Source organism: Synchiropus splendidus, chromosome 19 (genome assembly GCF_027744825.2).
Source record: "Synchiropus splendidus isolate RoL2022-P1 chromosome 19, RoL_Sspl_1.0, whole genome shotgun sequence".
Taxonomy (NCBI): Eukaryota; Metazoa; Chordata; class Actinopteri; order Syngnathiformes; family Callionymidae; genus Synchiropus; species Synchiropus splendidus.
The window spans coordinates 6,894,228-6,921,739 of NC_071352.1; the positions used below are offsets into that span (position 1 = coordinate 6,894,228).

Consider the following 27,512-nt stretch of genomic DNA (forward strand, 5'->3'; position numbering starts at 1 on the left):
TCTTTCCATCTTTGACGTCATGGACAAAAGGCCAATAAGAACATTGGACATTCCCATTTCTCACCAGTGGCCCCTCCCCTGCATAGACCCTGATATATGACCAGTCGCTGCATTCAGCCCAGTGTACAATGTGCTGCCAGAGAGCCAGCAGGCAGTGTACAGACAACCACAGAGAGAGGAGAGCAGAGCAGGGGAGCCAGTGAGTGGATTTCTTTTTCTCAATATATCTCCCTCTTTTTTCTCTGTCTCATCTGTATCTTCCATTTGCTTTCCAGGACAGATCTAACCACGGAAGAGACTGGGAGTTCCTCGACTGTACATCAGGATATACCAGCCAAAACACTTACCATGGGCTGTACGACGGGCCACCTCGCTTGCCAACCACAGCCTCAGATTATCCTGGGACAGGACGGTCACTCCCTAGAAGCTGGAGGCGCCAAAGTCCCAGAGGTTCTCTCTTCCCTGGAGCGTCTGTCTCAAGCCACCGGTGGCATGGAGAAATCTTGGTACCGCTGCATATTCCCCTTTGGAATCATCTCCTTGGTGATCGGAGCGGCGGGAACCGGCGTGACGTACACCTACAACGATCTGCCTCAAACTAAAGTGGTGTCAGTGGTGCTACTGGTGATGGGTCTGGTGCTGCTGCTGACGGCTTCCGCCTGCTGGACCGTTCACAAAAAGAAGAGGAGGAAAAAGAAAGAGGCGGGCTCGTTGATGTCTGAGCAATGTCCCCTGTGAAGCGCAAAGAAAACACTGTTTGGAGAACTTAAAGGCAGAGATGTGCTGGGTCAGAAAGTTTGACTTACGAAGGCCCCAATCCATCTCCTCAAAGAACGAGGTTCATACAATTCTTTATCTCAGAGTTTGGAGCTGATGCACAAGACAGAACCGGGGCCAAGAAATTGAAGAAGAATGAAATGGCATCTGTTTAGTCTGTTTGGTTGGGGCTATCCTGGCGCTGTCTCTAACGCTCTTCTAACATCAGACAGCTGGTGTCCAATGTCAAAACAACCTCCAAGGAGACACTCACAAATATTCCTTGCACACTGCATGCATATCTACACACATGGATACATGGCACTTGCAGCCCTCACTCAGAGTCCGAGGGAGAGTTCACGCAGACACCCAACACGCTATGCGGAGCTGCTGCCGGAGTCACTGCTGGCGTCACTGGGCACGTCAGTCACAGCATTCCTCCTGACTGGACAGGTGACTCTCCAAGAGGCCAGAAGTGGGCCAAAGACAGCAACCTGATCCCCAGTCTAAAGAGCAGTGAAACCACGTCAGCGCCCAGCGTCATTCACTCGTCCTGTGACACCGCAGCAATGTGATGGGGGGCTTTTTTACGCAATGGGAGAGTGGAACACGAATCCAAGAGGATCTCGTTGGCATCCGTGAGGACGATGAGCCGGGCAGGACAGAAGAGGCGCTGGCGGAGAGGAAGGTGTTGTGTATGCAATGTGCTCACATAGAGATTCCAAAAGACTTGGACCTACTGAGTATCAGAAGATTTGCACAATAACGATGACAAGCATAAACACTTTAGTAACCACTGACTTCGTGACAAGCTCATTACTACCTGATGTGGAGGCATTAATGAGGGGTCTACGTGGGCTCTCTGGAAGGACACCACATGAGGACATTCTTGCAGATCCTGCTTTTGGCCAGCCCCTCCCTGGTTGTTTCCTTCATCTCTAAGGCTTTGACACTTCAACGTTTTTTCCATTTAAACTCTTGCTAACCCTCTCTCCGCCCTTTGTAATCCATCCCAGAGGAAAATATGTATTTATTTATATGTACACAAACGTTAGCTTAGCAGTCCCTCCACATGCCCATGTCTCTTTTAGACATGGAAAATACTTTATTTCTGGAATATCATTTAAGAGGGAAACTCCAGTGAGAGTCCCTATTCCAAACCTAGAATTAATGTGACCATTAAGCTCCTGAAAGGCAGTTCTCATCTGTTTTAAAGAACACAATTACTGAATGGAAAAAGGTGCCCTATAGACTTTATATATGCACATGTGTTAATTATGTTTTCATCGTCCTCTTTCAGCCTTAGAAACATTCATCGATCCGTGTTCGATTGATTGTCACTGACACCTGTCTCTGAGGAAATGTGTCTATGCATACCGAAGTAGCAGATAGCGACAAAGCCAAAGATGGTTCCGGAGGTCAGATTGCCTTTTACCATGCAACAATTGCCTGACTGCTTCGACACCCATGCACTTACTTTTGCAAACTTGAATGTGACTGAATTAAGAACAAGGTAGGGATGAAAGAAAGACATAAAAATGAAAAAGACAGACCTTCGTCGTATCTGCTTATACGTGTGTGTGTTTCTGAAGACTTTTTTTTTTCGTTCAGGAATCAACCTTATGTGGGGTCAGTGATACTTTTTCCACTTTCAGTAAGCGGGCATTAACTTTTTTGTTGTTTCTCATAGCTGGTAATAGACACACTTTAGGTTTACACTTATAATACCAGAAAATAATGTAGCTCAAATGTGCTCATGGCAAACTTCATGATTGTTTTTTTTTTTGGTGACCTCACTAGTTGTTTAACAGCTGAACCTCTTCTACAAGGTTCTGTTTAAGCTATCCTTCATGCGTTGATTCACTCCAGGTTTATAGTTTTATCTTTTTTTTTTTTTTTACTTTTTTGTGCCAGTGTGTTGCCAGCTATGCCTCTGAACGGCAGGTGACCAGAAATCATCAGTCCAAGATGTGAAGTGATTTCCCTTCTGCCTTTTAAAGGGGAAAATCTACCTCTGTGTTTAGGGGGGAAACGTGTCCCTCACCTGGTGGACAGCCTCACTGTCTGCATGCTAATGCTAAGCGAGTGACACAATATTCTTTAGCTCATGTTGGATTATATTTGGTGCTGTATATACTTTATATTTGTACTGTATATTTCTACTCATGTTAAAGTTGTATGAAATAAATGTTTTGTGATCACCTTTCTGACATTCTTCATGTGGTAATTTATATGAAAATATGGAGCGTTTTTAAAGGTTCAAGGGGTGCCATTTTGCGTCAGGTTTTTTTTTTTATTGCTGTTGTCATAATAGCTTCCAGAGTACTATTAATGGCTACAGTGTATTTTATAAAGAGTGTGTTTGAGGGCGGTTGGAGTTTCTATGGAAACGGCAGCTGAATCCAAACAGCTTCTAAGGTCAATTGGCAACTGTATAATTTGGTCGAACAACACCAGGTAGGAGACAGGAATCACAAGCCAATACACACGAAAAAGACTACTCTGACCTCGGCAGTATTTGTATAAATGTGAAAGATGTGGGACCAATGTGGCACAGTTTTAATTCAAATATTATTAGTCAAAGGCAAGAATCACGCTGATGAGATCAATGTGAAAATAGGAGATCACACCCACAGATCTTTTCTGGCCCTTTTCAAAAGAGCTACTATCCAATCAAATGGACCGAACTCAGTCTGGAGACACAGTCCTGCATATTTACAGGCAACTCAATGGCCACGACGGTCTTAATCATCATGTGTTTTCCTGTTCCTATGGTGCTTGAATGGTCTCAATTGTTCAGTGAAATGGCTACTAAACTCGCCACAGATCAATCAATCAATCCACCAGTCAGGATTAAGGCAATCTAATCTAATCTAATCAGTCAGTCAGCCAGTCATATCCTTTATTTACGTGTTGAGGATCTTTTGGTCTCTGTTTCAAAGGTGACCCGGCCAAGATGGCAGCACAAACACAAATAAAGAAGAGTCACTCACTTCAGGAATCAAGTGAGATAAATCTTGTGTTACTGTTTCGTTGATTTTATTTTATCGTTGATTTTATGATCATAATGACACAGTATTTTTTTTATCAGTTCATTGAAGCATATAAATTGCCACTGAGGACTTTTGCAGTCGAAGCATCTTGTCATGTTTTCAACGTCATCCTCCTTAAATCCGCAACTGTCCCTTTAAACTGTGTACCTTTAAATGATGCGTTTTTCTCCACTACACTTCCCACAACCCTTTGTAAGTGGGTTGGCCTTTGTGATGCATCCCAATGAAGATGGCCAATGAACTGCTTTAAAAGGCGAGCGCGTAGTTCGAAATGGGAGTAAACTGACCAATCGTTACTACCTACGTTGGAATTTATATTATCTAACCAATCAACGCAAGCATTCCCCGAATGGCCCAATCACGAGGCGTGTATGATGAACGGGGCGTTTCTGGTTGAGACCAATGAGAATGAGCGTGGCGTTTGAACAGTGAGCGCGGGCGGACCAAAAGTGCATCTCGGGGCGGGGCTTACGGGGGAGGACGTGTGCTTGAATTTGAATTGAGGAGAAAGCTAACTTGTACTAGAAAGCTACGGCTACCAACTAAAGCACATGCTGCAAAGCGTCCAGTAGAACTATTTAAAAGCTTGGCTTGTTTGAGTCATTAACCAAAAGTGCAACATTTGCCTCAGTTCGTCATTATAGCGAGGACTATAAGCTACAATCGACAAACGGATACATCACTTGCAATGAAAGCGGGCGGTAAGTCACCTATATTCACCGATATTTTTAAATTTGTCGGATAACTAAACGTATTATTTGCTTCTTTAGATGACACATCTGTCCTTCTATGACTTTGTGTTTGTGTGTGATTTTACTTTCCGTATTATAAGTACGCTAACAGGACTCGGAAGTCGTAGTTTCAAGCGAAATTACTCATTTAGCATCGCTTTTCTCTTCATAAACGTGATATTGAAAATATGCATAACGCAAACTTAACGCAACACTGCATGTTTCAGGCTAAATGCTGTCTTATAAACCTGTGTGATAAGCTTAGGAGGGAAATTTGGGCGCTCACTCGGCTGACCTCTGAGGCCCATTGCTAAACTTCAAAAAACTTATTGTGAATCACACGCTTGACTGGTTATGTGGCTAATAAAATTTTATTCCATGCTCCTTTTTGTGTGCAGAAACAAAACGAATTTAGCGACTTTAGGGGCAGACCACCCATAGAGTCATGCAACAGTTAGGCTGCATGACAGACCTACCACCACTTTGCATGACTGCAACTGATCATCTCAAAGCCACCCATAAATTCGATTTAAAAAAATAGTTTTCACTGTGTTAGCCTGTCTTCTACTGTATGTTATATTCACTTATTAATTTGACATTTGCCTTTCTTTCAGTTGTCCACTGCAGATGCTCAAAATGCTACTTGATTCCACTTCGAAAAAGGGTCCGAAAACGAACACCCACTGTCACCTTGCTGTCTCTCCCAGAAGAAGTGCTCTTATGTGTTTTCCAGTGGCTCTCTGCTGAGGATCTGCTGTCGGTCAGAGCGGTAAGCAATCTCACCACACACACACACACGGTCGCACTTCAGTCACACTTCTCACAAGTACACACGATGCCATGGCAGATCTGCTCAGACACAGCATCTTGTGCGCCTGTGCTAATTGGATTGAGCTGTGTTGCAGGTTAACTCTCAGCTGTGTGACATTGTCGACACCCACTCCAGCTTGTGGGCCAGGGTCACTTTCCGAGACACTTGGCCATGTCCGAAGTCGTTGTGGTTGTTCGAAAGGTTTGTTATTTTTAACCTGAAAGCACTTTCTGATCGGGTTTATTTGAGCAACGATTAAGTGTCTCCTTCTTTACAGAGCTGCAGAGAAAGGGAACTTTGAAGCCGCTGTCAAGTTAGGAATTGCCTATTTGTACAACGAAGGACGTAAGTAGAAACATTTGCGTAGCAATTCCTCAGATTTTTCAACGTCTTTGACTGATGTCTTTCTCTGTTTAGCACTACTGAGCGATGACGGAGGTGCTGACGTCTGTGGACGGAAAGCCTCTCGCTACTTCAGCCTTGCTGAAAGCCTGAGGTCTCCATTGTCAGACCCATTTATTTGGGTCTTCATCAGGCCTCCATGGTCACCCACTGGCAGCTGCTGCAAGGCGGTTGTATTTGACCGGCTGCAAGCTGAGTGTGAAAGCAATGTGGTACGTTTGACAAATCTATTTTTGGAGACATTAGTCTGTTTTACAATATTCTTTTGCTGTATTTCAGGAGAAGAAGGGACCTCTGTTGCACTGCCTTGCAAGAGTTTTACAACTTTTTGATGTGAGTATTTCTCTAATTTGCTCTAAAGTTATCATTTACCCTGAAACATTTCTCTGACAACAATTTTTTTCTGACATTTTGTTTTTGTTTGCCTGCATTAATGATGCCTGGTTTCTACAGGAGGATGAGAAGCACGCAAATGCCATTTCCATGCTGGAAGAGTCATCGCAGGCCGGTTGTCTGCAGAGCTCCTATATGTTGTGGGAGCACAATTGTAAAGCTGCTGTGAGTATGAGTCATTCTGAATTTTAATCAGTCACCTCTTTGAAATATTCATGTTTATTGATCAATGGTATTGTGTGCTTTTTCATTTACATAATACATAATAGAAGGCTGATCCAGGCCGATATCTACAATGCGTTCGAACACTCAGGGACTATGCTGGTAAAGGATACTGGAAGGCTCAGGTACTTCACTTGAATTGCTTTCAGTAAATGTGTATTTGTATCATTGTGTTCTAATATGGTTCTAGAATATTCACAATGTCAAAATCCACTGATTTCCAAATATACTTATGCAAGTTGGGGTGTCATGATACAGAATGTAATATTACGTATTGAATTTCCACAGCTTACTCTTGCCAAAGTGTGCATCACCAAGAATCCTCTGGGTTTAGAGACCAAAGCCTGCACCGACTTGGTGTCCCAACTTTTTAGTCCCGCGAAACTGGCGTCCCGTCGTTTCACTGACAGCATAATAACAAGAGGCATCAAGGATTCCATGAGGTATGACCTAGCAGCAAACCCCTCCAGGTGTCACCGGGTACTGTTGGCTAAATGTTTGTGAGTCACAATGGTGACTCACTTTTATTGCAGAGCGGATTAACTGCTCATTTGTGTGTCAGCTTGTTTTTCCGTGGGGAGTATCGCAGCAGTATTTACAATGACAATGTTGATTAACTTAATATGACCTAGTTTTCTGACTATACACGACGAGTCATTCTGCCTCTGCTTGATCTAGGTACATCCTGGTGGATTGGCTGGTCGAGGTGACCACGATGAAGGAGTTTTCAAGCCTGGCGCTCCACGTGACGGTAGATTGCGTGGATCGATACTTGGCCCTCCGTTCTGTCTCAAAGGCTCGACTTCAGTTACTGGGGATCGCTTGCATGGTTGTTTGCACACGGTAAGAAACCAATAAAGACCTGCTTTACCTTTTTGAGCATTAAAAAAATAACTATTTTAATCCCTCAACAGCTACATGAGTAAAGAGATCCTGACCATTCGAGAAGCCGTTTGGCTCACAGATAACACCTACAAATATGAAGACCTGGTGCGGATGATGGGCGAGGTCATCTCTGTGCTGGAGGGAAACATTCGGGTATGAGCCGGCCTGCTTTATACAATCAGAAGCACCTTTTTAACACTGCGTTTACTCAATAGTTTTGTTAAGTCACTTTTTTTTTTTTTTCTCTCCATTTCATCATTCATGACTGTGGTTTCCTTCAGTGCCCCACTCTGCTGGATTATGGTGAGCTATTGATGGCGCTGGTACCCCTGGAGAGACAGACCACTTATTTATTCTACTACATCTGTGAGCTGTCTTTGCTCTTCTCCTCCCTCGCCGCTCCTCCACCCGCCACCTTGGCGTGCGCCACTTTGCTACTCACCCGAGTGCTCCATCGCTACGGTAAAACAAATTCATCCAGATTATTTGCCCTCTTGTAAACCCTCATGCCTGATCCTAATTTGTTTTCCACCTTCAGCTCCCATCTGGCCCAACCAGTTAGCAGAATACACAGGCTTCTCCAAGCATGACCTCACCCAACTCGCTGTGCTGCTTTATGTCAAGTGGTAAGCGCTGCACGTTGTTATTGAAATTTCGATTGCGGAGGACTCTGTCGTGCCGCTTTTCTAAACAGGCTGTTAATACAAAAAGGGTGCTGAGGCAGGTTGGTCATGATAGACTCTAACAAAATGGTAAACATGGTTTTGGATGAGACAAATTGAAAGCACTTCAAATGGCCCGTCGGCGGCGGCGATGTGATGACACGCCATGAACCTTATTCATATGCAAACTTGTGCAGTTTGTGAATCTAATTAATTCACACCTGACATTCAAACAGGTGGGTCAGCTGGCTAATGTTATTAACTGCTACTTTAGATGTACCAAAAACAAAGGACTAAACAGATAGCTCCCCCTATTTCTCTCTCAGTTTCTCAGGTTTTTAAAAAGTAATGTGGGAAATTTCACTGAATTGTTTTATTTTAGATGTTTTTTTTACCCTGAACTTCACATTTTTTCATCGAAAATGTGTACAGAAATGTAAATAAAAGTAAAATATGCCTCCTGAAGTCACAGAGGAAGATGATGCTCTGACTTTTGCACCTGAAGAAGAGCCATATGCAGTTTCTACTTGTGCCACTGCCGATTACAAGAGAGGACCTGCAGGCTACTGAACTAAACTTTAGGAATAAGTTTATAATCAGTGAAATACGCAAATAAAAATTGAGATTATTGAGATTACTTGATGATTATGTTCAGAGATGATGTTGTCTTGGCTTTTCTGCCCAACATGTCAGCACTCTGGAACATGAACAGTAAATAGAATGTCATTTTGCTCCCCATTGCCACTTCCTAACATTATTCAACCTCAGTAGTCGCCAAGGTAACCTGATTGAGTCATAATTGATTTATCAATGCCGTTTTCTTTCCGAGCAGCAGGGCAAGGTTGTGCCCGGCTCAAAGTGTTTGCGCCAAACACCCTGCTGGGTCGAATGTTAAAGGCACTCTGCCTCCCCTGAGCGGACAGTTAGGATTCAATTGTATTGTGAGCAGATGCATTTTGTCCACACGCGTCCATATTGGAACTTCAGGTTGTGACTCATAAGAAGGTGATGTTTAGGTGGCTGGTGTGAGTCTCTTGAAAATGGGGTCAATTGATAGTCTCAGGCTAATTTTCAACTCTAGCGTACAGTTTCATTTTATCTGAGTTCACATTTTAAGTGATAAAAAGGTTGAGGATGCCTTTTGGGTGGCGGTGAAGCAACCAAAGGTTCATTCATGTCAGAAATGTGACACCAGAAACTGACAGTGCTGTTTTGCGACCTTATTGATCAGACATGCGATTGATTTAGACGGGATGACCTAGAAAATGGAGTCTAACCCACCAGTGTGGCGCACCAGCCATGGTATCTAACGGCTTGTTTCATGAGATTCCATGGCTGAGTCACCAAAGCTGAGTCACTTTGATCGGCGTATGTCGTATTGACCAAGTGTAATTCCTAAATGGACTGGTAATGAGATTTGTTGAGGAGAGCTGCAGCCCTCCAAGTGGACCAAACTCTCTTGATGACTTCCCGTTCTTCTCGTCTCTCTGCCTCCTCCAGCTTCTGTCAAGATGTTCCCAAGGATTACAGGCACATGTCTCTGACCGGTGTCAAGCAGCGGTTTGAAGACGATGCCTACGGACAGATCAGCAAACAGACGGTACTTGTTTGTGTCATAAATGTGGGGGAAACTCTCCGCAGTTAATATTCAGTGAAATTAAAAGGCTTCTTTCTGCTCCCTTTCCTAAGGTGATGGATTATACCGAACTGTGTCAGATCTTTGAGATCCCTGAAGTGGAGCCACAGATGGAACCCCAGAGTCCCACAAATCAGCCAGCAGATATTCACACCTTTCTCGCATCTCCAACCAGCTCGAACAAGAGGTGAGATGACTCATCCGCTGGTGATGAATGTGTAAATCATGACCTGGCGTTTTTTCTTTGCCTTGTTTTCTGACCAAATGAATATGTGGACTGTGAAAGCAATTGTATGGAACATTATCAAGTTATTTTGATGTGTTACATAGTCTGAATGTTAATGCTATTTCTTTTAGAAGAAAATGCACAAATGGTGTCTAACATTTTCATATCTACTTTTTTTAAGTCTTTGGGGGGGAAATGTATCACATATAAATTAATAAGTTAATTCATATTAGGTTGTTTGTGTGTGGAAGGTTTGATGTCTTCACTGACTTCACTCCTCTCTGTTCCGCAGGAGACGCGATGACGACATGCAAACCCACAGAAGCAGCTTCGTGGCAACACCCACTGAGGAACTGTCCAATCAGGAGGAGTCCCTGTTGGGCGACATCATGGAGTGGAGTCTGGACACCTCCTCCTCGGGTTATGAGGGCGACCAGGAGGAGAGTGAAGGGGAGAGAGATGCAAATTGTAAGTGGAGAATCAGGACATTGGCTTCCTTTGTTTTGCTTTGAAAGTGGTGAAAAACCTGATGATAAACTTTTTTTTTCTCCTGACAGCTTCATTTGTTTCGATCAAACTACAGTCCTTCGCTGCTCCAGGTCAGGAGCTGGAGCACTGTCGAGCCCTGTCCAGTGACGATGACAGCTTCTGTGAAGCCCAAAAACGGTGCCAGTTCAACAGCCAGGACCCAACGTCCTCTTCGTCTTCGGACTATCTCACTTCAGGTTACTCGTCGGTCCAGAGCATTAGTCCCACATCTTCCTGCTCCACCTCCCTTTTGCCGTTCACTTTCAAAGCACTCACCAGTCCCTCAGCTTCCGCGTCAGGCTTCCGTCTTCTCGTGCCCATGCAGAGGCCCTACTCCGGCAAGCAGGTGAAGAGGAAGAACTCTGCTGCTCATAGTGGAGGTGAGGTGGAAGGAGAGTGTTCAGCCAGTGCCGACCTCTGAGCGTATTGACACAAGCCACCTGCCCAGATAGGAGGGCACGGCACTTTCCTTTAAAGCTGTTCAGAACATCAGCATATCCACATGAATGTGTGATGTATAAGGGTTTAACTAAGGCGCATCATGTTGCTTTTTTTGTTTACAAACATGAGTTTGATACCTCCTACAACTGAAACTCACTTTTATATTGCATTTAGCCTCTGAAACCACTGGAATGTGATATCTGTGGAGTCACCACTTTTCAACAACAATGTTAATCTTAGACTTGATGGTTTGTGAAACAATAAGCGCTTTTATGTGACCTGTGATTGCTGGTTAGCATGATTTAAAATGCACTGTGCTGGTGAATCCCATTCTGTGATGTTGAACGTCAAAACTATTAATGCTTTGCCAAAGGTACTGTGGTGCTAACTATTGTGTTTCACGAGCATCTTTGATGACTTTGTGACCAGAATATTGCATTGTGGAGTTTTATTCATGTAGACCTTGCTGTACTGAAATGTAATGGCAGACTGTATCCACTAGGGACGCTACAGACGACACCGGTTGCCGTTTCAATTGCTAAAAAAAACCTAAACTTTAAATCAGTGTTGTGATACAAGCTTGAACAATCGATGGATATTAACCTTATTCTTTTCCATCTTTTAAGTTTTTAATAAAATGGGGGAAAATGACAAGGTGAATATCACATGGTAAAATTTACAGTCATTACTAGATGCACTGTATTGTTGTACATAATGGCATATGTATATATATATAAATATATGTATATATATATAGAGAGAGAGAGAGACAAAAACGCCTGTACTTGAAAGTACTGCTCTAGATGTTTTATTTCTACTAAGCAGTGTTTGATTCATGAACTGAGTGTGAATGTGTATGTTTTGTTTTGTATATTAAAATAAGCAGTATACAACTTGTCTTTTTGTTTGTGCCTTTTTTTCTATTCCTGATCAAACGAGAGAAAAACAGAGACAATTGCATGCTGAGCTAGTTGAATCAATATTGACATTATGAAGTACAAATCAGAATCAACTTTATTTCCATGGTCAGTGAGGATCCCACCAACTAGGAAAGTGCTTTGGAAAAACGTGCGGTCAAAAACACGTTTTAAAAACAACAATATACAATATATATATATGTATATATATGTATATATATATATATACACCGTGTGTGTGTGTGTGTGTGTGTGTGTGTGTGTGTGTGTGTGTGTGTGTGTGTGTGGCGGGATCACGTGACCCGCATCCACGGTCATGTGACCTGCTTTGTTGACGATCCCTGTAATTTCAGCAGGATTCCACAGGCTGCTTCAGTCGCTGGTGCAATGTCATCGTCTCGTCGGCGGCGTGCTCTCCCGATCTGAACACTGGAATAAAACCGTCCTGGACTCGTCCCATGACACCTGGACCTTGACTGTGTTGCGTAGAAGAGCTGCAACAATGTCAACCTCGCTTCTTTAACACAAAACATCGACTGTTTTTTTTTCTTTAATCCAGACGGAAAGGTAGAAGCCGTCGCGGATGAGTCAAAGCTCATTTTTAAGGTAATTTGACTCGTTCTTAAAACGTCATACCGGATTTTAACCTTTTATTTGCGCGAACTTGAATGTTGTCGGTGAGTCAGCGCTAAATAATGCATTTATTTCGCGATCCATCTTTTGTATGCACATCCTTGGGGATTGACGAACACCATGTTCAACCAATCACAAACCGGATGGTTGCGTCTTTAACCAATGACAGGCGACTTCTGGAATCAGGAAGCGACTCGCGTATCCACGACTTGTTTATGTTTTTCAGCGTATTATGAATAAAAAAAGCACGAAATTACAGTCTAAAAATATGCGAGCATACATCACCAGCGAATACGGTAGTGGCCATTTCAGTGTTCAGTCCATTAAGATATTTATATTGCTGCTATTGATCACAGAACGACGGACTATGTACGACTGAAAAGCTGCAAATCAATTATTGTCAAAGAAAATATCCACTCCTCTTTCTCATAACCGGCGATAAGCGACGTGTAGTGAGGAAGAACCGTGGCTGATTTTTCTGCTGATTCAAAATGTAACTTCCCTTTTAAATGATTTCTGTCCTTGAGCTACAAGCTGTTATTTTCCCAATCACCCGAACCCTTTTTTTTTAATACAGGTACTTGACTGAAGCTGTATTTGGGTCGAAATGGCTCGAATGCGCCAGTTTGGACTTTTGATGTGGAAGAACTATCTTCATCAGGTGAGTATCAAAAACATGGCTCACAAATATTTAGTGTTTCAGGAAGGTGTTGACTAAAGGTATGGCCATTTTGTACATGACGTTTCTGGCTTGTTGACACAAGTTACTGTGCGACTCCTGGAAAAAAGGTGTTTCTATCATGTTGGAAATGGGAAATAATGAAAGCAGCCATTTAACAAAAGCCAGTTTCTTTCTACATTGCATTAGTTCAGTGTGCTGTACACGTGTGAAAATCACTTCTTCTGCTCCCTTGGAATCAGTTGGACGTTACTCAATTTGGCAAACATACAGATATGGCACTGCATTGTGGCGATCACGTCGTGAGGCTGTTGCTCCATACGAGTCCCAGATGTCTGGAGACGTACTGTAAAAAAAATCGTATCTTACTTTAGTAAGTTGTATTTTGTGCATGTTTTTAAAGCACAAATGTTTGACCCGGGCCTTTACTGCGTCACTAGTGGACCTGGCTTTTATCTTGTATGTATTCTAGAAACAGAAAACTGGCTCTGAAGCTTTAGTGCGTTATTATGGGACCCTTTATTGGTGTATGCTTTTCATGTTCATGCTGAGCGCCTGCTGCTTTTTCCCTAAAAGAGCAATTTAAATAAGTACTAGTGGCTTTGTATGTCATAAATGTATCTTCTATTTATTTACGTCAATACCCTTTTAATCGCAATTTTCTTTGCCTTAAAAAGTATGTGACCCACAATGAGTCTATTCATTCAGGATTTGTTGACTGAAATTGGCATCGTAGATTTGACAGTGTATTCTTGGTTTGCTCCCTAGTGAAATCCTCTTTGTTGTTCTCTAGAAACGTCAAATTCTGGTCACACTGGTAGAGATCGCCTTACCCCTGCTCTTCTCTGGCATCCTCATCGTCCTTCGCCAGAAGGTGCCTTTCAAAGACTTCCCAAATGCCACAGTCTACGAGAGCTACACCGTGGATAAGCTATCCTGGTCACTGAGACTGTTTCAGCTGGCTTATGTGCCGGCCAACTCCAGTGCCGTCCGTCAAGTGGCGGAGGATGTTCGGAGCAGCCTGTTCATCTATCCCCCTGGTAATTATGCTTTATTTTATTGTGTTGGCCCATCTTTAAATGTCTCTTACTTTGTGGTCTCTCCGCCAACATCAGGGAAACAGATCCCTGCAGTTGGCAGTTGTTACAAATGAGCTGGGAATACTGGTTTCTCTAGAAATGAGATGAAATTGAATAGTAAACAGGCCACACCTCCTTACTCTTCTTCCTGTATCAGTGAAGAAAGGAGGCTTCCACAGACTCAAGTCGACCATGTTGGCGCTCTTCCACAGGACGCCCACACGCTCTCAAATGTATGCGCTGGTTATCTCCTCCTGATCTCCTCAATATGTCTGAGGGAGGGATGTTGAAACAGTCTGTTAAGAAGCATGTTTACTAGATGAATTTGTGTGATGGACTAGGGGTTTATAGCAGCTGCCAGGCAGAGCTCCAAACAACAGCAGGGTGACCTGTAAACACATCTCAGCTCAGGTAACAATGAATAATCTAGCGATTCACAAAATGCTGTCTTGAAAGTACCATCAAAGTACCACTGAAACCTGTGTAAAGTTCCATTTATACTTGACTGAATGGCCAGATTTTGGTCTCAGTCTCAACACAAATAACTTAGTGTGATTTTGCGACCAAAGTAGCAACTGAACAAAAGCAAAAGTACAAGATATTTTTGGTGTATTTTTATAATTTGTTACAAAACTGTATTAAGTGTTACAACATGTATTTCAACAGTGAAACCGAATAATTGGGAGCAGTGTCGAAACATTTCGGTTTCTTTCACATGATTTATTTGTGCCATTTCTGCATTGAGGGAGAGCACAACATGCTGACCAATGTTTCTCCTGTTGTGTAACTTACCGCACACAACCGTATTATAAAGCACCCATTTTGTCCTGCCCGTTCATCCCAATTGGATCCTACCTATTTTTAAAGTTGAAATACCTATGAAAGAGAAAGTTCATTGGATTAAATTAGGAAAAATATATTTGCTTGAAAGCCAGTCTTTGAACTCACACTGCTCAGTTTGTCCTCTGTTTGCTCCTGGATTTGTGTGTTTTATGGGCTTGACCCAAATTCAACCTGCGTGAAGTCTTTTATTGCACTGGACTTCTGTTTGTTCTTTTCAGTTAATGGCCTGATTTCAAAGAATTTTCAGTGTGCTCATAAAAAAAAAGAAGCCTGCCTACTTCTTGGTTCTGAGTGCGACAGGAGCGCACCAAGGTCACACACTGAGACAAGTGTACGTGATGTGAATTCTCAGCTGATGTTTGGCTCATTGTTTTTGTTTTCTGTGTGCGTTCCACTCGCAGTCCGTGGCTTCGAGACAGAGGCACAGTTTGAGGAGTATGTGAGAACCGATCCTCAGTCTGGGCAGCTCCTGGCTGCTGTGGTGTTTGATAATGCCTTCAGCCATGAGGATGAGCCTCTTCCTCCGCAGGTATACCACTACTTTAGTCCCTCCCAGTGGAACTTTGCACCAGCATACAATTCAGTGTATTTTCAGCACAAGGAAGTGCTACCTTAATGACCCTAACGCTGTTGACTTTCAATTCATGCAAAATGGAAGCAAAATATGCTGTTTAAAAGTCATATTTTTGGTTAAAAATGAACTCAAAAGTTACAGACCAAATTCATATTTAACATAAAAAATATGCTGCTGTGACGTCATTGAGATGCCAATGGTTTCCAGGTGAGGTACCACCTGCGTTTCACCTTCACCCCTCGATGTGCCCCAGCCTCGGAGAAGTCGGAGCTCAACCCAAACAGCGACCTGGACTGGCACACGCTCAGTCTGTTCCCGCTGTTTCAACTCCCGGGCCCTAGGGAGCAGTACGACAAAGAAGGGGGGACACCTGGTGAGAACAGCTTTTAATATTCAATCCCCCTTTCTGGAGGGAGAGACCCTTAGTTCAGGTTTTGTTTCCATGGCAACTGCAGACCAGAACGTCTTGAGTGTCTCTCTTTTGCCACAGTGAGGATAGTGTCACCGGGATGCTATTACCATCATTGACAAATAATTTTCTTCTGAATACAGGAAGCGTCTTTATAACATCTTCTCCACAGGCTATTTTCGAGAGGGTTTCCTTGCCGTGCAGCACGCGGTGGATCGAGCCATCATGCGCTCCTACAACCGAACAGCGGCCGCCACTTTGCTGGGGCAGACCAGAGTGGTCCTCTCCCGCTTCCCATACCCTGCCTTCATCTATGACGTGTTCATCCTCGCTATCCAGAACCAGCTGCCTCTCATGCTGGTGCTAAGCTTCACCTACACGTCTCTGAACATTGTGCGAGCCGTGGTGCAGGAGAAAGAGCGCAAGCTCAAGGTGGGTCGCCGGTGCGACGCTTGTGAGGCGAGCGGCTCTTATAACGTCTTCTCTGCGTCACAGGAGTACATGAGGATGATGGGCCTCAGCAACTGGCTTCACTGGAGTGCCTGGTTCCTCATGTTCTTCTTGTTCCTCTCCATTTCTGTCTTCTTCGTCACGGTGCTGCTCTGTATTAAGGTGAGCTGCTTGAACTTCGCTATCAGATGTGGACCATAATAGTTAAAAAAAAAGCTTCACCATAGAATAGCAGATCATCGGAAACTGTTCTCAGACTCTCACTTCACACTTAAGCTGTGAACAGATGGAGCTATTTCCTTTGCTGAAGCCGAGCTGACTGTGGTTTCAGGTCAGCCCTAATGGAGCGGTGCTGAGCTACAGCGACCCCACCCTGGTGTTCGTCTTCTTGTTGACGTTCGCTGTGGCCACCATCAACTTCAGCTTCATGATCAGTGCCTTCTTTTCCCGAGGTTGGTTTCTCCTGTTAATGCTTCACTGTTCATGCCTCCCCTCAGCAATGTAGGTCAAACAGCTTGTGCAATAAAGAAACAATAAAAAAACATCAGCAAAAAAACATGCTCTGAAGCCATTTGAGGAACATGGCTGACTTCTGCTGTGGTGACATTTGTTCTCCCCACGACTTCCAGTATAGGTTTTCTGATGAACATTTTCATTTAAACGCAGGACAGAACCTGTGAGCACCTTTTGTTTGAATAGGTGATCACAAAAGGAAGACGCCCACAGATTTCTTGTCCATTATACTCGACATCTGTCATCCTTTTTTCTCCGTCTTTCACGCACTCATCATCGGTTCCTTCTCTGAAATTGACCATTGTCCTGGTCTCTGCAGCTCCTCAGAATGGGTTTTTCTTTGTGTGATTTCAGCCAACGTTGCCGCAGCAGCAGGAGGATTCATCTATTTCCTGAGCTACCTGCCTTATTTGTTCCTCTGGCCGCGCTACGACCTTCTCAAGCATGTCCAGAAGGTGTCCGCCTGCCTTATCTCCAACGTGGCAATGGCCATGGGAGCTCAGCTAATAGGAATGTTCGAGGGGAAAGGTGAGGTGGGAATTTTGGTTTCATGAAACTTGAGTTCTTAATCCTCGCTCTGTTCTCGACCAGGGACGGGGATTCAGTGGTCCAACCTGTTCGATTCTGTGACGGTGGACGACGACTTCTCCATGGCTCAGGTTCTGGGGATGCTTCTGTTTGACGCGGTGCTCTACGGTCTGGTGGCCTGGTACATGGAGGCTGTTTTTCCTGGGGAGTACGGCGTGCCGCTGCCTTCATACTTCTTTGTTCTGGTATGTTTTCAGAGATAGGAAGCTCCAACAAGCTCAGGCTTGTTTGAGCACATAAGTGTCAAAACAAGTTTGTTTGGAAATGAAACTGTAGGTACGAGCGGCCGTCAAAACCAATATGATTTTGAAAGTGTTTTTGAAACAGGACATCTGACACAATCGGAGATAAAAAAAAAAGTGAATACAAATAGAAAGTATTTTTGGTTTGCCTGAGGAAATTAATCCAATTGATGAGAGATTTAATAATGACTCATTCATGAAAAAAGACATTTTATAAAAGATAAAATGCATTATACTTACTTGAAATACAATATCTTGAAATTGAAATACAATAATATCTTTGTTATATCGTGTTGGTGCTGCTAAAAGTGAAAAAGCCTGTTGGGTGAGAATATTTTCCATATTTTAGATCAATATCTGAGCAATTTGGACGTCATGTGATTCTAACAGCCGGCCCTCCTTAGATCAACACATTGCTAAAACCTTTTCAGTTATCAACACATGTATTTTAATAATTGATTTTATAGTTTTACTTTAGTTTCAGCTGTTCACTTTTTTCTCCTCATTTTGAAAATATTGAATCAAGTTCATAATTTGACTTTATTTTCATGTAATAAATAAAATAAAAGTTGCAGGTTTTGCTTCTGAACGTGAGAAATATGTTCAGGAATATTAATGTTTCTCCCATAATGAATTGATGTGGCTTCACCAATGTGACCTCTTGTCCACTGTGGATCTGTCCACCCTTCAGCCTTCGTATTGGTTCAGCAGTCCTCGCATGGCTTTGGTGAATGAAAAGGAAGAGGAGGAAGACGCTGAGAAGGCCCTCAGAGGCGAGTTCATAGAGCAGGATCCAGCTGGACTTGTCTCCGGGATCAAGATTAAACACCTCACTAAGGTGAGCTTGACAGCAACGGTGATGTCTAGTGCCTTAAAACCATCCGCTCTGATATCGTTCTTTTAATTTTAATGGTCTTGTTTTTGTCACAAAGGAATTCCGAGTTGGCAACAAGACTCGAACGGCAGTCAGAGAGCTCACTCTTAACATGTATGAGGGACAGATCACGGTGCTGCTGGGACATAACGGTGCTGGGAAGACGACCACACTGTCTATGCTGACAGGTAATCCACTGTCGCCCACTGATCCACTACCTTATGGGTTTCTATTGACTTTGGCTCGATTGTGTCAGGTTTGTTTCCGCCCACTAGTGGGCGAGCTTACATCAACGGCTACGACATCTGTCAAGACATGGCTCTGATCCGACGCAGTCTGGGACTCTGTCCTCAGCATGATGTTCTGTTCGATAACCTGACTGTGAGAGAGCATCTGCTCTTTTACGCACAGGTCTGAAACATTTTCATCCACCCCTTTATGTAATTTTTCTCTGCGTAAATGTTTGATATCCAACTGTTTCTCCATCCAGCTGAAAGGTTTCTCCAAGGAGAAGATTCCAGACGAGGTGGACAGAATCATCCGCATCCTGAATCTGGAGCATAAACGCCAAGCCCGCTCCAAGACTTTGTCAGGAGGGATGAAAAGGAAGCTGTCGATTGGAATCGCTCTTATCGGTGACTCAAAGGTGAGTCGATTCGCATGTCATTGTCTCCTTGCTGGTGCTCAGACTCCCATCTACCCTCAGGTGGTGATGTTAGACGAGCCCACGTCAGGTATGGACCCTTCTGCCCGACGAGCCACCTGGGATCTGTTGCAAGGGGAGAAGAGCGGCCGCACTATTCTTCTGACCACACACTTCATGGACGAGGCCGACCTGCTGGGAGACCGTATCGCCATCATGGCGGGAGGGGAACTGCAGTGCTGCGGGTCGCCACTCTTCCTGAAGAACAAATACGGTAGGTTTGACACTTGACTCTTACTGCATAGACGTTGCTACATTTGATTTTACTTTTATTTCTCTTCTTAAAAACTATTTACATTTCCTCAGAAAAACATCAACTTTGAATGTGCAGTGAATTCTTCATTTAACTATCCTGTATTCACGTAACGGACCTAAAATCTCACAAAACAAAAAACATTTTGAGAAATTAGAATGAAAGTGTCGTTTTCAAAGTTATTTATGGTCAAATTTTCATTATTTATGTAACAATTCAGAAAAAGTTCCTGGTCACAGAAGCACACGTTGTGGCACACATCGACAGGTGTTTTGGTTTTGGAAGTGTTCTGCAGGTTACTTTGGATTTTCGAATGCACAGTAATAGATCTATCATGTGACTATGTGAAAATGTGGATTTACTGCTTTCTTCTTCACGTCTTATGGGTCTTAAAGAAACTTCGTAGCGCTACTGCCATCTGCTGTTCCATTACCCTCATTACGCTTGAAATATTTCACAGGAAGTGTATCAATAAAGCCTATCAATATGCCTCTATCAATAAGTGCTGATGACGGTCCTTGTCTTTGTTCTCCAGGTGCTGGGTACCACATGGTGATTGTAAAGGATTCTCAATGTAACGTGTCTGAAATCACTCGGCTGGTTCACTTGTATGTGCCGAACGCTACGATGGAGAGCAGCGCAGGAGCTGAGCTCTCGTTCATCCTCCCGAAAGAAAGCACCAGCAAGTGAGTCTGCTGCCTTCATGCTCCTGAATGAGCTGAATATGTTCATTTCAAACCGCATCAATCGTCTTCACTCAGGTTTGAGCTCCTGTTCGCTGAGCTGGAGATGAACCGAGAAGAACTGGGCATCGCCAGCTACGGCGCATCGGTCACCACCATGGAGGAGGTGTTTCTCAGGTAACCGAGATGAAATCAGGAGAGTCTGTTTACCGCACAAACTGGCTGCGAGCAAGTGTGAAACAGCTGCCTTTTCTGGCCTCATGATGAGTTTGGCTGCCATGGTAACGTGCTGTGTGAAAAATAATGTCACACAGAATGTCGCACCTTCTCCTCAGTCTGCACCTGCTAAAGAGACAGATGCGACAGCTACTGTTTTCTCTCTTGCAGCACATCCTGTCATGTTAAGTTGTGATGCATTTTCTATTAAAATATATTTGGTCTGTTGCTGTAGCTCTGCTTTTGAGAACCTGATGTTTATTTTTCATAATACGTTTCGTGTTTTTGAGGCAAATACGAAATGCACTTTTCATGTTTTCAGAGTGGGAAAGTTGGTGGACTCCAGCCTGGACATCCAGGCCATCCAGCTGCCCCCACTCCAGTACCAGCACGAGCGTCGCTCACATGACTGGACGACGGATGACGCCAGCAGCATCAGCGGGATGACGGACGTGACCGACTTCACCGACAGCGGAACTCTGATCTCGGAAGACTGCTCCAATATCAAGCTCAACACCGGGGTGCGGGAGGAAGTGATGTCATCATCTGTTTTTTTTTTTAAAGAGCTGCTTGTCATGTAACCTTTTTTCATTGTAGATGAGACTTCACATGCAGCAGTTTTACGCCATGTTCCTGAAGAGGGCACTGTATGGCTGGAGGAACTGGAAAGTGATGGTGGCCCAGTTCCTGGTTCCTCTGGTGTTCACCGTGTTGGCTTTGATGGTGGCAAACACCATGTCGGACCATAAGAAGGCCCCTGAGCTGAGTCTGGCTCTCCACCGTTATGGACCTACAAGGGTCCCGGTTGCCCTGCAGTCCAAGGCTGGACCTCTGGCCTCCAGGCTGGCTAACCTGTACACCTCGCAGCTCCCTGGCCAACTGGGCCAGCTGGTCAACGTCACTGGTGAGCACATGGCTGGTTTACTGACTTGACCCACTTGAGTATTATAATAACGTGTGTCCTTCCAACAGACTTTGTGGACTACGTCTTGAACCAAACACAGGAGGAGGGCGGCAGCTTCAATGAGCAGTGTGTGGTTGGCGCTGCCTTCAGGGGCCGCAGCAAGCAGTTTGCCGAGGCCACGGCTTACTTCAACAACGAGGGCTACCACACGCCTGCCACTGCCCTCATGATGGTGGACACTGCTCTGTTCAAGCTCCTCGCCGGACCCAACGCGTCAATCCAGACGGCCAACTACCCCATGCCACGCAACGTGTCTGAGAGTGCCCTGAGCCAGCTGTCTGAGTGAGTGGACCAGTTTCACAGAGAAACTTGGCACGAGCTAAAACTTTCTAGATTCTTCAGAATAGCAACCCTTTGCTTTGACTGTTGCTTTGCTCACCCCTAGCATTCTCACGATAAGCTTCATTTGGTTGTGACCTCAACTGGTTTTCCAACGGGTGACTACATCATGAAGTCCAAGGGTTTACTGCGCTGTCAGCAAAGCAAATGATAGCTTGAGTCATCTGAAATATGAAGCATATTCAGGGTTATTTAGCTACATAATTCCATATATCCTGCTTCATATATGTGATGTCTCCAGTTTGTATCCTCAATGTAGAAAGTAGTAAAAATAAAACACTGACTCAGAAGGTGAGTCCAAACTTTTGGCCTGTACTGTATCATCTAACATGCAAATAACATTCTGAATTTATCATCACAAACGTAATGATTTTGTTTTGATTTTATGGCCGTGTAATTACGGTTTAAATTTCAGCTTTAAAACATGATGAGAGGCTGAAATCCATTAACAAGCAAAGTGAGATTTTAACTGGCTTATACATTTACAAGGAGAAACCTTCAGTTAGTCGAGCAGCTTAGTGGTTTTCCCACTTTTTCACTTGCTCTGATCATCTTGAAGTGGATACCTGTCCCTCTGTGGCTCTACTGCACATGTGCTACTATAGTGGTGCGCCATAGTTTATAGACAAAACGTCAAGGAGCTATGGTCCGTGGAAGTGTGCATCACAATTCCTTATACAGGAATGCCATTAAAGGGTAAAGATTTATTAAAACACAGTCTATGATCCAAATGCCATTGCCAGTGTTAAAGAATCCTTGGAAAAATTCCTGGATCCAAAATTGAAGCATTTGTTCCTTGACTCATTTCACATGTTGCCTGACAATTTCATCCAAATCCATCCATTACTTATCAAGTCATTTTGAACACAGACAAACATTGAAAACATAGCCTCCTTGGCAGAGGTGAATTCTCCGAGGATATCAAGTCCAGTCTTTTAACCCCTCAATCTTGTCTGACTACAGAGGAAAGACTGGATTTGCGATCGCTGTCAACTTGATGTATGGAATGGCTTCGCTGTCCAGCACCTTCGCGCTGCTGCTGGTGACCGAGTCTGCGATCAAGTCCAAACATGTGCAGCAGGTCAGCGGCGTCTACCTGTCCAACTTCTGGTTCTCCGCCCTGCTGTGGGATCTGGTCAACTTCCTGATGCCCTGCCTGCTCATGCTGGTTAGTGTGGCGCCTCAAAGTTGAAGAAGGAGTCTGGAGACATGTCATCAGCTTCCTCCTTGACTGTTCTCCTCAGGTTGTGTTCCAGGCCTTCAAGGTGGAAGCGTTTGTTGCTCACAACCACCTGGTGGACGTGCTGTTGATGCTGCTGCTGTACGGCTGGGCTGTGATTCCCCTCATGTACTTGCTCAGCTTCTTCTTCTCCTCCGCCGCCACAGCCTACACTCGCCTCACCATCTTCAACATGATCTCTGGCACCGCCACCTTCCTGGCTGTCACCATTATGACCATCCCAGGTGAGAAGAGGTTGAACTAAATCGTCCGCTGCTACTACTACTACTAATATATAATATAATATAAGGTTCAAGTGTATTTCAATCGTAGCATTGTTTAGGCTCATACTATATTTTTTGCATTTCAGACTGTACTTCATTACATTGTTTGATGTATTAATCATTGTTATTTTAAACCTATTTCTTTTTTGGGAGAAAAAAACTAAACTAAAGCACCTGCTTGAAGAGCTAAAAAAGGAAATAAGAAACTAAAATTGAGTCGAAAGTTATGGTTTTTCGGATCTCATCCACAGAGTTACAACTTCGGAACATGTCACGCTTGCTGGACAAAGTCTTCCTGATTTTCCCAAACTATTGTCTGGGCATGTCCTTCTGCCAGTTCTACCAGAACTACGAGTTCATCACCATCTGCACTCAAAACCAAATGACGGAGGACATTTGCAACAGATTAAGTAAGCGCCTCATAACAGCTACCATTATCATGGAATGCAAATGCCATCTGTGGTCTGGGCTTCACTGGTGCTGTTGTTGATGCTTTCAGATATAACCTACCAGGAAAACTTCTTCTCCATGTCTGAGCCTGGCGTGGGCCGTTTCCTGGTGGCCTTCGCTGTGCAGGGAGTCGTCTTCATTATGCTGCTTTTTGTCATCGAGCTCCAGTGTTTCCGAAACCTCAGGAGACTTGTCAGCTCCCTGAGCAGAAGACGGAAACAAGTAAATGACTCTCAACTAGCTTAGAACATTAGCAAATATGCCACTGTTCTAATGTAATGTATGCTAATGCTAACTAAAAATACTAAGTGAAGGTATCTGTGGTGTTGTAGTTGCCTTGTGTAGGGAATGTAGCAGTGCTTCCAGAGGACCGAGACGTGGCAGAGGAGAGGAAGCGAGTTCTGGACTGTCATCCGATGATGGAGTCCATGGTTGGAAGTCCTCTTGTCATGCAGGAGCTCAGCAAGGTCACGACCCAGCCGCTGCCCTCCTGTGTGCCGCAGCTAGCTTTCGACAGAGATTCACTCTGGTCTCCTCCCGTCAGGTTTACAGCAGCGGTGAGGACCTGCTGGCTGTGGACCGCCTCTCTCTGGCGGTGGGGAAAGGGGAGTGTTTCGGTCTGCTGGGCTTCAACGGAGCGGGGAAGACCACCACTTTCAAGATGCTGACGGGCGATGAGAGCGTCACGTCTGGCGACGCCTACATCGATGGATACAGTGTCTTAAGAGACATCAAAAAGGTTAGAGAAATTTAAGGGTTGTTCACACATGACGGTGTTTTGAGCGGTGTTGACATATTCTGTTATTAAATCTGTGGAATGAATGGAAACAATGCACAATTTCAAAGCTCTGTCTGACCTCCAGGTGCAGCAGCGCATCGGCTACTGTCCCCAGTTTGATGCCGTTCTGGATCACATGACCGGTAGGGAGACTCTGAGCATGTATGCCAGACTGAGAGGGATTCCTGAGAGGTACGTGCTGGGCTGCGTGGAGAACGTTCTCAGGTCGCTGCTGCTGGAGCCCCACGCTGACAAACTGGTGCGGAGCTACAGGTGAGATCAGTGCTTTCAAGTTGGGCCGGGTGGAGAATGAATGCACTGAAGTGCTGCCACTTCTGCAGCGGTGGGAACAAACGCAAACTGAGTGCTGGGATGGCTCTGATCGGCGGGCCTCCAGTCATCTTCCTGGACGAGCCTTCGACTGGAATGGACCCTGTCGCCAGAAGACTGCTGTGGGACGCCGTCACTCGCACACGAGAGTCCGGCAAAGCCATCATCATCACCTCTCACAGGTGAAAGCTTTACACGCCAGTGTTGGTGAACGTCCGGGTAACTCACCGTGGCTGTTGCGTCCGCAGCATGGAGGAGTGTGAGGCGCTGTGCACCAGGCTCGCCGTGATGGTCAACGGTCAGTTCAAGTGCCTCGGAAGCCCGCAGCATCTGAAGAGCAAGTTCGGCAGTGGCTACACGCTGCTGGCTAAAGTCCACGTGGAGGCCGAGCTGGAGGACAGCGACCTGCATTTATTCAAAGACTTCATTGAAAGCACCTTTCCAGGTCAGCACCTTTGCTGCACTCTGTATCCAAACACTCAGAATAGCATGGAAACGGTTGCGAGAAATAAAGTCACACAAAATTTTGTGTAGGGAGTCGACTGAAGGATGAACATCAGGGGATGGTTCACTATCACTTGACTGATGAGAAGCTCACCTGGGCACAGGTACGTTGACACAGGCCTCACCAAGCACTTTTTTATCTATTATTAATGGTGATAGTGTGTTTATGATGGTTCATGAAACACAAACAAGGTTGTTTTCAACTGCTCTGACACTTTGTCTTTCTCTTGTAGGCAGTATAGTATTAAAAATATTAAAAGTCATTGATCTATGACCTGTTACATTTCTGTACATTTTATCCATTAAGTTAACAAGCAAATATTCTAAAAAACATTTTTAAGCAGATCAGCAACTCTCTTGAAATCATTGTCTTAATAAAGCTATCGCCTGCAAAAGAATTTGGAATTATTTTCAAATTTTCACGTCGTGTCTTTCAGCTAAACATCCAGAAAAGCGATTTGATTTTATCGTTGGTACTCTTTAAATCCGGTCACGTGACCAGCTTCATGCTGAAAACTTTTTTTTTTTCCATAAAACGCAACATACCATCGAATCATTGTAATAAACTAACTTAAATGCGACAGTGGTGGTATAATATGAATTCAATGACATTTTGAAGACGTTAATTTTCGTAGTGCCGTCTCTTCTTCATGACTCTTATGTGTAGCTTATAAATATCCTTCGAGCCACTGCCACATGCTGTGGATTCAACACATTGCTCTCAGAGTATTGAACAGGAAGTCTATATAGAAAATATGTGCAGGACAAATGATATTTAGTGAAAAAAAGAATGACTGTGTGAATGTAAGTAAGTGCAGTTCCTGTTGTATATAGTGCGAACAATCCTAATGTGCTGCTTTCTGTGCTCCTGTTCCTGCTCCTCAGGTTTTTGGTACGTTGGAGGCAGCCAAAGAGAAATACAGCATCGAAGACTACTGTGTGAGCCAGATCTCGCTGGAGCAGGTTTTCCTCAGCTTCGCTCAGTTCCAACACTGTACAGAGCGTGGGAAGAATTAGTCCGTCCTGCCGCGATCATTCCACCGAGCACTGCAAGGGCGACTCACCGGCGCCTTTTCTTCCTCAACTGGCCTTTTCTAAACCCCGCGGTGATTCCAGAGGAAATCAAAACACTTAATGCCACTTTATTTTTTGTTTTACTTGTGCGTAAATCAAACTTTATTTCTCGACAAGAACAAACCACTCCATTTAAGGGGTGGGGTCGTCGCTCACCTTTACGCCTTATCGCCACATTGTCGGGAGTCTATACAGCGTTGGATGTATATAACCTTTAAACGCTACTGACTATGAAAGATTGCTTTTTGGGGATGATGCATGCCTTGATGCTGCTTCCATGATTGTCTAAGAGTCAATACTTGAAGTTTTCTTTTAATCGTCCAGTTAGCCTTCACTCTTTGCTTCAGAGTAGCCACCAAACGTCACAGTCGTGCATCCAAACCCGACATTGGAATTATGACGGAATTTTCGTACAATGTTTTATTAAGGTGTGTTTTTCAGCTATGCATTCCACTCAGAATGTAAGGGGCGAGTGGGCACAGGAGTCTGAATATATGAAGAGATGTGTACTGTCTTTAGGGGCCGTCCATAAACACGAGGAACACTAACACTTCCTGACCTTTTACTGTCGTTCTCAAACCTGTTCTGTTGGAATATCAAGTCTGAAGTGCTGATCAGGGACTCTACTCGCGTTCCACGTTCCGTCCCGATCAGGTAGGAGTTTGAAGTGCTCTCTCCTCTGTGTAAATGTTATTGAACCAGTCACTGTCCTTCCATCACATCAATCAGCAGCTTTTTTTTATGCCAAGAAGGAACACCTCGACCTCCAGACCCTTAAAACGTCTCTTTAATGTCTTTTAATTTAAGCCTTGTTACATGGCATTGTTTGCACTTGTCGTGTATGTGACTTGCAGCAGCCGAGTCCAAATGTTAAGAGTTGTGCTGCTGATGTAGAAAACCAAGTTTTACGAAATATTGTGTGCTATTTAAAAAAAAAAAATAAAAGGGAATTTGTGTGATTCTGTAGTGTACTACTGACCAAGTGTATATGTATGATTATTCTTTTTAAATTAAACACTGCTCAAGGCAAGTGGTGGCAGAGAGCTCTGTCCAGTGGTGTTGTTTTTTTCAGTTGCCTTTAAATAACTCGTGAACAGATTTCAAAGACATTTTCTGGAGCTGTTGATCACAGGACAAGGCACTGAAGTTTAGTGGTGTTCATATTGGT

General features: G+C 44.1%; 3 protein-coding genes across 4 annotated transcripts; all 3 read left to right on the top strand.

The window, feature by feature from the left end:
• Window positions 1–21: 21 nt before the first annotated feature.
• On the top strand, window positions 22–2,963 carry LOC128751313 (transmembrane protein 100). Its single transcript, XM_053852264.1, has 2 exons — window positions 22–199; window positions 276–2,963. Exons 1-2 carry the CDS (start codon window positions 129–131, stop codon window positions 736–738), a joined length of 534 nt encoding a protein of 177 aa, XP_053708239.1. The 5' UTR covers window positions 22–128; the 3' UTR covers window positions 739–2,963.
• Window positions 2,964–4,333: 1,370 nt separating this feature from the next.
• Window positions 4,334–11,548, top strand: ccnf (cyclin F). The gene is made up of 17 exons (XM_053851969.1): window positions 4,334–4,510; window positions 5,155–5,309; window positions 5,446–5,552; window positions 5,629–5,696; window positions 5,769–5,965; window positions 6,033–6,086; window positions 6,207–6,311; window positions 6,416–6,493; window positions 6,657–6,811; window positions 7,047–7,211; window positions 7,283–7,406; window positions 7,535–7,715; window positions 7,792–7,879; window positions 9,416–9,515; window positions 9,605–9,738; window positions 10,070–10,245; window positions 10,335–11,548. Exons 1-17 carry the CDS (start codon window positions 4,498–4,500, stop codon window positions 10,724–10,726), a joined length of 2,292 nt encoding a protein of 763 aa, XP_053707944.1. The 5' UTR covers window positions 4,334–4,497; the 3' UTR covers window positions 10,727–11,548.
• A 461-nt stretch (window positions 11,549–12,009) lies between these two features.
• On the top strand, window positions 12,010–27,387 carry abca3b (ATP-binding cassette, sub-family A (ABC1), member 3b). Of its 2 annotated transcripts, none has more exons than XM_053851301.1 (31): window positions 12,010–12,269; window positions 12,874–12,957; window positions 13,769–14,015; window positions 15,299–15,426; window positions 15,679–15,844; window positions 16,053–16,312; window positions 16,376–16,492; window positions 16,662–16,782; window positions 17,198–17,371; window positions 17,435–17,616; window positions 18,365–18,511; window positions 18,606–18,735; window positions 18,804–18,958; window positions 19,038–19,193; window positions 19,254–19,464; window positions 20,039–20,189; window positions 20,265–20,363; window positions 20,725–20,923; window positions 21,000–21,306; window positions 21,375–21,648; window positions 22,669–22,873; window positions 22,950–23,169; window positions 23,460–23,618; window positions 23,708–23,880; window positions 23,991–24,125; window positions 24,203–24,397; window positions 24,522–24,709; window positions 24,778–24,948; window positions 25,015–25,211; window positions 25,301–25,374; window positions 26,156–27,387. In XM_053851301.1, exons 2-31 carry the CDS (start codon window positions 12,904–12,906, stop codon window positions 26,285–26,287), a joined length of 5,127 nt encoding a protein of 1,708 aa, XP_053707276.1. In that variant the 5' UTR covers window positions 12,010–12,269; window positions 12,874–12,903; the 3' UTR covers window positions 26,288–27,387. The 2 variants fall into 2 exon arrangements, with proteins under 2 accessions (XP_053707276.1, XP_053707277.1); XM_053851302.1 differs by lacking the exon at window positions 12,010–12,269 and adding an exon at window positions 12,354–12,789.
• The last annotated feature ends 125 nt before the right edge of the window (window positions 27,388–27,512 follow it).